Source organism: Salmo salar, chromosome ssa13 (genome assembly GCF_905237065.1).
Source record: "Salmo salar chromosome ssa13, Ssal_v3.1, whole genome shotgun sequence".
Taxonomy (NCBI): Eukaryota; Metazoa; Chordata; class Actinopteri; order Salmoniformes; family Salmonidae; genus Salmo; species Salmo salar.
Window position 1 is genome coordinate 110178879 of NC_059454.1, and position 11647 is coordinate 110190525.

The window sequence follows — 11647 nt, forward strand, 5'->3', positions numbered from 1 at the left end:
CTTGGTAATGTTGTCAGTAGTTATTTACAGACGTCAATTCAACGTCTATTCCACGTTGGTTCAACGTAATTTCATTGAAATGATGTGGAATCAACGTTGATTCAACCAGTGTGTGGCCGGAGGGTAACTCCTGGAACTACACAACACTTTAAATATGGGTGAAGTAGGCAAGAATGTCCTTTCTTTTTCAGCATCAGACCTGCCTAATTCAACATCAGACCTGCCTAATTCAATATCAGACCTGCCTAATTCACCAGACCTGCCTAATTCAACATCAGACCTGCCTAATTCAACAGACCTGCCTAATTCAACATCAGACCTGCCTAATTCACCAGACCTGCCTAATTCAACATCAGACCTGCCTAATTCAACATCAGACCTGCCTAATTCACCAGACCTGCCTAATTCAACATCAGACCTGCCTAATTCACCAGACCTGCCTAATTCAACATCAGACCTGCCTAATTCACCAGACCTGCCTAATTCATCAGACCTGCCTAATTCACCAGACCTGCCTTATTCATCAGACCTGCCTAATTCACCAGACCTGCCTAATTCACCAGACCTGCCTAATTCAACATCAGACCTGCCTAATTCACCAGACCTGCCTAATTCATCAGACCTGCCTAATTCACCAGACCTGCCTAATTCATCAGACCTGCCTAATTCAACATCAGACCTGCCTAATTCACCAGACCTGCCTAATTCACCAGACCTGCCTAATTCACCAGACCTGCCTAATTCACCAGACCTGCCTAATTCAACATCAGACCTGCCTAATTCACCAGACCTGCCTAATTCACCAGACCTGCCTAATTCACCAGACCTGCCTAATTCATCAGACCTGCCTAATTCACCAGACCTGCCTAATTCACCAGACCTGCCTAATTCACCAGACCTGCCTAATTCACCAGACCTGCCTAATTCACCAGACCTGCCTAATTCATCAGACCTGCCTAATTCATCAGACCTGCCTAATTCATCAGACCTGCCTAATTCACCAGACCTGCCTAATTCATCAGACCTGCCTTATTCATCAGACCTGCCTAATTCAGACCTGACCTCAACAACATCGAACACTTTTGGGATGAATTGAAACGCCGACTGTGAGCCAGGCCTAAGCGCCCAACATCAGTGTCCGACCTCACTTATGCTCTTGTGGCTGAATGGAAGCAAGTCTCCGCAGCAATGTTCCAACATCTAGTGGAAAGCCTTCCCAGAAGAATGGAGGCTGTTATAACAGCAAAGAGGGACCAACTCCATATTATTGCTCATGATTTTGGAATGAGATTTTCGACGAGCAGGTGTCCAAATACATTTGGTCATGTAGTGTATCATACAAATTGTAAATTCGGAACATATCTTACGAAGTGGATGATGGACCTCCACAAATGAATACACACCATATGAAACGGATCATATCATACTAAATTTAGAGTCTGGGCTTTACGTACAGAATAATACGAAATGCTCTGAGACCAGGTTGTCCTATCGCACTGGGCACTAGCCTACATGGTCGGGGAAACGTTCTATTATGTACACAATGTTGTATTGTACAGTAACAAACACTTTGAAATAGTAACTGGCTTTCAAATGGCCAGTAATAATAATAAAAAAGAAACATTTGAGCGACGCGGCATAGAGGAGAGGAGGCGTCAGGGACTGTGTGTGACATCTATGCAGAGTAGTTTCAGGAACGAGAGAGAGGGAGAGAGAGAGAGAGGCGTATGGTATTAGTAATCAACCAAGCAGAAAACCCCACAGTACAACTGACAGTGGATTTTGCAGCTCAGACGAGGAAACGAGAGGCAACAGAGAGTAGCAGAAGGAAGAGAAGCCCGATTTCTCCTCTGTCAAATGTCAGTTTACAGAGAATAAAACTGGATTATATGAATTTTTCCATCTGAATTTGTTGGAAGATTTTTGTTTAACGCACGGGATATCGTATTCATTTTTGAATTGATCATCTGTACACACACACACACACACACACACACACACACACACGCTCGATCGACTCACAGGCAGCGTGCGTGGGTAACATCTACCATACGATGGATGGTATTCTGTGTCACCGTTGATCGGTGTGATTAACGCGAATCACCGGAGATGAGTCACTGGATTGTTTCACGGGGACGTTATTTCTCGAAACGTAACGTTAGTAGGCTAATCAACTTGTCATCGCACTGAACGGGCTTTCCTGTCATCATTGTGAATACGTGAGACATTGTGAGACGTTCGCCTATTGTATGTATTTTAACAACATTATTACGTTACACTATACTTGCAATTGGTCATTATAATGTAGCCTACTTACTGTATGATAAAATAATAATGGTGACAATATCCAACTGTGAGCTATACGTCCAGGAGTCCCTCATGACAAACCCGTATGAAAACAGGATGAAACTATTAAGAACTGTAAAATAGTAGTCTACCAACCCAAATCACATGAACCCAGTAACAAAGAGTTGTTTCATTGTCATTTATTGGTAAGGTTGTATTCCACGGAAGCAATAATATATGAATTATGATTGATACAGCATAAAAGCGAATGCTCAACAAGGGTAATGTTATAGAAATACTGCGTACTGTGTAGAGAGAGGTACGCTGCTTGTTGCTCCGACTGTTGAGCTAAAGAGAAACTAGTTTGTATTCCTGTAAACCATAGAAGTAATGTATATAATATCATGTCAATATAAAGTTATATCACATATGTAGCCTACTGTATGTTTTTTTTTCTTCTTCAAATTACATATTACATTTATAATATCCAACGTTTTTTTTTGTTTTTTTTTTACTCTTACAGGTGGCAGATTTCATATTGGAATATTTTTGAACAAAAGTCTTAAATCTTCAGAGTTAATGTGAAGGTGGAACACTTCAACCTCTATATAATAATCAGATTATGAAGATTCTGCCTCCTTGCGTCAATGACGGCTAAAATGGAAACCCCTTTCTACGACGACGAGGCTCTAGGTGTTCCTCACAACTTCGGACAACACCATGCAGATTACCAACGTTACCAGGGCCACAAGATGATGAGTAAAAAAGTGGCACATAACTTCTCAGGAGGTTCCCACAGCAGCTCTGGCCTGAAACTGTTACAAAACCAGCCGGGGAGCAACTGCAATATCAACCCTAATAACCTGGGAGGGATTAACAGCAACACAAACAGCTCCTTAATACCCGGCGGCTTGTCAGATATGAACCTTCTGAAGCTAGCCTCCCCTGACCTCGAGCACCTCATCATCCAGTCTAACCAGGGCTTGGTGACGACGTCTCCCGTCCCCAACCCTAACGGAGGTAACCCCTTCATGTACCGGAACAACGCCACTAACGAACAGGAGGGTTTTGCCGATGGGTTCGTCAAAGCCCTGGCGGATCTCCATAAGCAGAACCAGCTGGTTGGAGCTCCCATGTCCCCGTCCTCCTCTATACAAGGCCCCTACCAGAGGAACATCATGCCTGCAGGAGACCTACCCATCTATACCAACCTCAGCAGCTACAACCCCAACCACCCCAACCATATATCATCTTCCTACACAGGGGGTCAGATGCACGGCGGCTACCCAGGCCACGGACCCCACGGACCCGGAGGCCAAGGGTCCCACCATACCCACAACAGAGGCCCGGACGCCCCTCAGACTGTCCCAGAGATACGTCACCCTCCCGGGGACTCCACCTCCTCCCCTCCCTCACTGTCTCCCATCGACCTGGAGACCCAGGAGAGGATCAAAGCCGAGAGGAAGAAGCTACGTAACAGGATCGCGGCGTCTAAGTGTCGTAAAAGGAAACTGGAGCGGATCTCCAGGCTAGAGGAGAAGGTGAAGGTTCTGAAGACCCAGAACTGTGACCTGACCTCCACCGCCTCGATACTGAGGGAACAGGTGGCCCAGCTCAAACAGAAAGTCATGAATCACGTCACCAACGGTTGCCAGATAGCAGTCAGCTCAGCAGCCCTGCAGTCCAAGAGCACCGGGGACAGGGAGAGCACCAGCTGCTGATCAACGGGCTGTACTGTACAGGGATGAGGAGGGTGGTTTTCTGTTGCTCTGAGTCAGTCCTCTCTAATGGAATTAGTACCTCTACAAGGTAAACGATGGGTGTTGTGAGAGTAAATAAAGTACGCTAGCTACGTGAGATGTTGAGGAGAAGGGAGAATCCCACCTCTCTATGCTAACTACGTGAGATGTTGAGAAGGGAGAATCCCACCTCGCCATGCTAACAATCGTGAGATGTTGAGAAGGGAGAATCCCACCTCTCTATGCTAACAATCGTGAGATGTTGAGAAGGGAGAATCCCACCTCTCTAACCTCTACAGACACTTTGAGTTGTAGTAGTAACACAACAAGAAAAGAACATGAGACACCTCTGTCTTTCTACTTTAGTTTTGTCCTCTCGCAGCCCCGACAGTGACCAAGGTATCTGTGCTCAGTAGGAGCACAGTAAACCACACACACACACACACACACACAGCAGAGTACCAGACTGAAGACTGTGCTCTACAACACTGACCCTTGTACATAACCAGGCAACCATAGGAGAGTGAGGAGCGGAGGACATTGTTCCTCTAGTATTCAGTTCAGTAGGTCCCGGCTGTTTGTGGCAAACAGGAATTCTAATAACTGAGAGGGTGTGAAACATCCAGGGTTTCCCTGTAGGGTAGACAGGTACATGTCACCTCAGAACCAGAATTCCTACATTCTAAAAGGTAATCTCTCTCTCTCTCTTATGATTTCAGAAGAACATTTTTTCCAAAGGCTGTTCTACGGTATTTCTTACTGTCATTACCATAGTATTTTTGCCAGCTAAACATTTGAGTCGAATCAGAAGTAAACTTTTTACTGAGTTTTAACTTTTAAAAAAACAATTTCAAAACGACAAATGTGTTACTCCAAGGCCCTGCGTATTAGACGCTGTAAACTCTATTTTGAAATTAAAGAGAAATTAAGATATTTTTTTTTTTCTTTTCACACAATGTTGATATCACCATGTATCACCATGTTGATCAAATCTATTGCATGTGATGTGTTTTGTAGATCATTTATTTGTTTAAGAATTACAGGATTTAGCTGTAAAATTGCCACATTTTATTTCAGCCTCATGGCAAAATGTGTAGAATAGCAGGAAATGTGTTTTTCAAAAATGTTAAATGCAAAAAAAATGTGTAGAATAGCATGAGATCAGCTATGAAATTGCAAATGTTTGTAATGGGGCTCCAGAGTGGCGCAGCGGTCTAAGCCACTGCATCTCAGTGCTAGAGGTGTCACTACAGACACCGTGGTTCGAATCCAGGCTGTATCACAACCGGCTGTGGTTTTTAGTCCCATAGGGCGGCACAGGATTGGCCCAGCGTCGTCCGGATTTGGCCGGTGTAGCCCGTCATTGTAAATAAGAATTTGTTCTTAACTGACTTGCCTAGTTTAAAATAAAGGTTAAATATATATATATATATATTTTTTTTTTAAATCTTTGCTCCTTGGCAATATGTGTACAATTGCAGGAAATTTGCTTTAAAACAACAACATTTTCTCTCAGCCTCATGGCAAAATGTGTCGTCAGATGCTTCTGTTAAACAATGGGAGAGTTGGACCGTGGAGGTACTATCGTTATCGTTGCTGCGGTACTCCACTGATGGACTAATATATTGTTCAATGTGGTAACATATTATATATTATATACATTGTGTATCAGCGCTGTGTTAACCTGAAATGCACTGTGTCAGAAATACATTTTAGATACAGACAGATGACAGACAGACAGACAGACAGACAGACAGACAGACAGACAGACAGACAGACAGACAGACAGACAGACAGACAGACAGACAGACAGACATAAAGGGAAGAGGCTTCTTGAGAAAGCAGCAAGCTAGACTGAAGTAACAAGACAAGGGCTTTTAATCAAAACTAGATAATTACATTAATATCTTATTTTACAAACATTTCTGGAGGAATTTATTTATGCAAAATGTATCTCTGATATTTATGTTTTCTGTGGAACTACACAGGATGGATTTAGTGTCTCGTTTACAATTTTGGGGGGGGAATACAATATATTGCACATAAATCAAAACATGAAATCTTGTCTGATATTTATCTGTGGTCTCAACATGGACTCTACACAGTGTAGAAATGTCTTTGGAAACTATTTGATACTTTGTTTTTTAAATTTTTTTTATTCCTACAGTGCAAATGTGATTGTCGATAAAGTAGGTAAATCATATCAGAAGAGCTTTAATTACTACGTCAAAACAAAACCTTACTGCAGTGACCGAAACGGAAAGAACATCGTCTTTCCTTGATGCCGACACATTTTTTTAAATGTGTGTCGTCGGTGTTCTATTATGTATTTGGTGCACTGAATTTACTTTCATATATTTCTATACATATACATGTATAGTTAATGATAATTATGTATGTCTTTACTCACATCAATCTAGAGAGAGAGAGAGAGAAGAAGAATCTGTCAAATAGTTTTTTTTTGGGGGGGGGGGTCTTCAAGAAAAATATGTATTTTTCAAACTTGAATAAGGCTTTTGAAGTCACTAATAATTATATATTTTTGTACAAAATGTAAATCAACGTTCCTAAAGTTGAAAGTTCAGTGAAAATGATGAGTACATCCAATCTGACATGTTAGTGTACTTCTTTTAGTTCCATAATGTACAATATTTATTGAGATGGATTTTAATGGGTGGTGGTGGTGGAGGGAGGGGGAAATATTATTTTCTATGTGCTGAAGTAGGTGTGTGTACTTAGGAACAATACTCTTTGTTGTGTAAAGTCGTTGTGAAATATTATTCATATGTTTTATGGTCACATATTTATTTTCCAGTGTAATACAGATTTTTTTTTTTAAAAGAAGAAAAGAAAGTTTGTTGATGGGACCACAGAGGGTGTGTCTAAATTCGATCAGAGCTGTGTGTGGATCTTTCATTTCCTGAAAAGAGCTATTCCTCTTTGGGGAGAATGTTTAACACGTTTTTTTTTTTTTTCTGAGACTAGATTCATTTCAGTAACTAAGCCAATCTGACGGAAATGTGTTTTTATACATGTGAGTAAAGGAATGTCAAACAGTAGACTAGCACTGTAGTCTGTGGTTTGATTCTGTATTGGGTTGAGATTGTCCCTGATTATCTCTGTTAGGCTAAAGCGATGATAAAATTTTAAAGGCACTGTTACAGGTATTTGGAGAGCAAAGATAACTAACAGAGAGAGAGATTACCTGATGTTCATTGTAAGCACCTGACCCCTCATGATCAAGCCAAAGATACGAGTTTATCAGTACATACAAAGTGTTTAGATACAGTATAACATGGTTTACTTTACAGTGTCTGTTTGAAAAGGGTTTAGATACAAACATGTTTGGGTAGACAAGACGTTACACATCAGCCCTGTTTACACCTGGTTCTAATTGTCCTGATCTGTTAAATCATCATTATCTCACCCTCTAAAATCATTTTTCAGGAGGCATCGTTGACTGATTACAGCAATGTGTCTTACAATATATAAATACATTATATTTTTAAAGAATAGATGTTGTATAAAGAAATGGACCAGGAAATCTGGTCACAATGCAGACACAGTGGACAGTAACACATTTTAATACCATGTGTCGAAACATTTCTGTAAATGTGGGCACATTCAGAATGTAGACAAGATCTGGACAAATGAACCATGTATAAACGGGGCCCTTCTGAAAGTTGACTACATATTGAAAAATACAGTAAATTGTCATGATTTATCACTGTGACGATGAACAATCGATGTGATCAATGATAAATATTACCTTGTAATGGATCAATAACAATACTGATTTAAAAAAAAGGGGAAGTCAAGCTGCGGCGTATGACGTCATATCCTGTGAAGCGTTGACACAACTGTTGGTTATGCACTCAATGGAAAATTCCATGTCAGGAGAGTGCGTCCCAAACTGCACCCTTTTCTTGCCTGACGACTCACCCTGAATTTAATTCCTCTGCACACTCAGTCTGAACCTGCCACCCCAGCAGTCCTTTTTGTGTGAAATCAAAACGAAGGGGCAATTATACGAAACAAGTAAATAAACGGTTGGATTGTCTAGTCAGTCAGAGTAGCAAAATGGATAACGTTAATCGTGTACGCCGGCTCTGGCCCAACCCAACCAATCAGAACGACGTGTTTCGAATTCTATAAATCGTTTGGGGAGGGAGGGAGGGAGGGAGGGAGGAAGGAGGAGGGAGGGAGGAGGGAGGGAGGAGGGGAGGGAGGGAGGGAGGGAGGGAGGAGGGAGGGAGGGAGGGAGGGAGGGAGGGAGGGAAATCTAAACTCATCGTGGAGAAGAAATGTTAGTTGACCGGAGCGATATGGATGAGTAGCCAGGTAACCCTAATTCCCTTTTTAGTGCACTTCTTTTGACTAGGGTCCAAAAGGGGCTCTGGTCAAAAAGTAGTGCATTACAGAGAGAATAGGATGCCGTTTGGAATGCACTACGGTCCCTGTCTGAATAGTTTTGACTACGAGAGGGACACATGACTGTTGACTACAGGGCGACTTGCCTTGGTTTAACTGTTGGAACTTTTCTTTTTTTGGTTTACAATATGCTGTCTTCTTGAAAAAAGTGTTAATTGTTTCCTTCAATGTTTATGAATAAATAAAACATTTAAACATTTTAAAAAGAATAGGTTTCTGAAACAGGAACATTTTTTTTTTTTACTTGTTGTGTCATCATCAAGGGACAGCTACACTATATTATATACAACACTTACTCTCTACTTTGCCAACTGTCAAAATACATGAGCAAAGCATAAGTCAACCAAACTTAGTAAGACAAACAGCCTGCTCTCTTTTCAATTAAAATGAGGTAGATAGAACCTAAAGCCAAATATACAGGAGTCTGTATGAAGATGTGAAACAACAGTGAGATTGACACATAATCTTCACCTATTAACCTAATATGAAACCACATGGTGGTGGAGGGGGGGGGTCATAGTGGGTTTTACGGTATTATTCAAGGTATGTCGTCCTACTCCTCACGTTATTGGCAACTAGATGTGAGAAGTGTTCTGACTAAGAGAAGTGAAGTTAGCTGGGGTTTTTTTTTAAAATAACTTCCTTGCTGAGAACTCCAACATACACTCTCAGGAAAACAAGGTGATGTTTGAAGAACCCCTTTTAGGTTCCATATAGAACCCTTTCCGCAGAAGGTTCTACACGGAACCCAAATGAGTTCTACCTAGAATAAAAAAATTAAAAAAAAGGATTCTCCTATATGGACAGCTGCAGATCTCTTTTGGAATACAGCCAGACTATGTTAGACAACGATAACAGCCCCTAAACTCTCTACCTTCTACTCTGGTGATAAATCCCATGGGATTTTTTTTTGTGAGTCAGAAACTCAATTTAACTTCTCATCTGCCGGACGGCCTCTTCTGTAAAATAGGTTAGTGTCACTGTCTGTCGCTGCAGTGGGTCCACCCCATGCAGAACCCGAGCTAAAAAAAAAACCTACTGCTCTTAACACTCCTTATAGTATCATTTTTAGTTTGATAGCAAATTTTGTGGTTATAAATTACTACGCTAAGGATGTCCGTCCCTTTTACAGACACTGTCAAGTCACCTCATGCTCCACACGCAGGCCACAGACAGTCTCTGAGTCTTTCCTATAACGAGGGCCAACGCTTCCTGTAAACCACATGAAGCAATGGGGCCCGGGTCATTCTGAAAGTAAAAGTCCCTCACAGTCACTGTTTACAGTCCAGTCAGTGTTGAAGTGTTATTTAAGGGAAATCTACTGTCTGTATATGTGAGTCAGTGTTGAAGTTGAATTGAAGGGGACTGTGGGAGATTCCAACACAATCTCACACTCAATTCTGGCAAATATGTACAAAAAGTACTTCAGCAGATTTTGTGCGTTTTTGTGTGTCTTAAATCGTGTGAATAGACACACATTTTTGTGCGACTTCATAGAAAAATACATTTTGGGGTGGGCTAAAGTTATTAGAGCAATGCATGATGGGCAATGGTGTTCTACACTGCCTTTTTTTTTGTGTCCCACATTTATTTATATAAAAGCAAACTTGTTCACAACCCAATATTGTTAATAAACCAGGTTGTCACCGAAATAATTACAATATAATAGTAGCCTTATGTTGTTGTTTTTTAAATTAATGCTAATACTTTTTCCTGTTCTTGTTTTCACTTAATACTTTGGGATACTGCTGCACTTATAGCCACAAAGGTTTAAGCAACAGTAAGCCTACACGCTTTTCTTCATAACGCATTTCATAGAGACTACATTACACGCTTTTCTTCATAACGCATTTCATAGAGACTACATTACACGCTTTTCTTCATAACGCATTTCTTAGAGACTACATTACACGCTTTTCTTCATAACGCATTTCGTAGAGACTACATCACACGCTTTTCTTCATAACCCATTTCGTAGAGACTACATCACACGCTTTTCTTCATAACGCATTTCGTAGAGACTACATCACACGCTTTTCTTCATAACGCATTTCGTAGAGACTACATTACACGCTTTTCTTCATAACGCATTTCGTAGAGACTACATCACACGCTTTTCTTCATAACGCATTTCGTAGAGACTACATTACACGCTTTTCTTCATAACGCATTTCGTAGAGACTACATTACACGCTTTTCTTCATAACCCATTTCGTAGAGACTACATTACACACTTTTCTTCATAACGCATTTCGTAGAGACTACATCACACGCTTTTCTTCATAACGCATTTCTTAGAGACTACATTACACGCTTTTCTTCATAACCCATTTCGTAGAGACTACATTACACGCTTTTCTTCATAACCCATTTCGTAGAGACTACATTACACGCTTTTCTTCATAACCCATTTCGTAGAGACTACATTACACGCTTTTGTTCATAACCCATTTCGTAGAGACTACATCACACGCTTTTCTTCATAACGCATTTCGTAGAGACTACATCACACGCTTTTCTTCATAACGCATTTCATAGAGACTACATCACACGCTTTTCTTCATAACGCATTTCGTAGAGACTACATCACACGCTTTTCTTCATAACGCATTTCGTAGAGACTACATCACACGCTTTTCTTCATAACCCATTTCGTAGAGACTACATTACACGCTTTTCTTCATAACGCATTTCATAGAGACTACATTACACGCTTTTCTTCATAACGCATTTCGTAGAGACTACATCACACGCTTTTCTTCATAACGCATTTCGTAGAGACTACATCACACGCTTTTCTTCATAACGCATTTCATAGAGACTACATTACACGCTTTTCTTCTTAACCCATTTCATAGAGACTACATCACACGCTTTTCTTCATAACCCATTTCGTAGAGATGCGTTTCGCATTTCGTTGCTTGATTTAGCTTTTGGTATATTTGGCATTTTTATACATATTCTGTATTTCCACTGAAGAAACCAATAATGAATCATCACACTGCTGTAAATAAATGGACACTTACTTTTATAAAATGAAAATTGTTCTCCGTAAAATAAATGGTGAGAAATACTCAGTGTGAAGCCATTGGTTTCACAGCCCTATAATAATGATACAAGTTATATAAACAAGGGTTCATTCATCGCCACTGGGGTGTAACATGTTGGGCAAAGTGGTATAGGAGAGTCTG

At 40.8% G+C, this 11647-nt stretch overlaps 1 protein-coding gene across 1 annotated transcript; it reads left to right on the forward strand.

Annotated features, from left to right (window-relative positions):
- Positions 1 to 1744: 1744 nt before the first annotated feature.
- LOC106568560 (transcription factor AP-1) lies at positions 1745 to 8180 on the forward strand. Its single transcript, XM_014139001.2, has 2 exons — positions 1745 to 2247; positions 2810 to 8180. Exon 2 carries the CDS (start codon positions 2934 to 2936, stop codon positions 4005 to 4007), a length of 1074 nt encoding a protein of 357 aa, XP_013994476.2. The 5' UTR covers positions 1745 to 2247; positions 2810 to 2933; the 3' UTR covers positions 4008 to 8180.
- The last annotated feature ends 3467 nt before the right edge of the window (positions 8181 to 11647 follow it).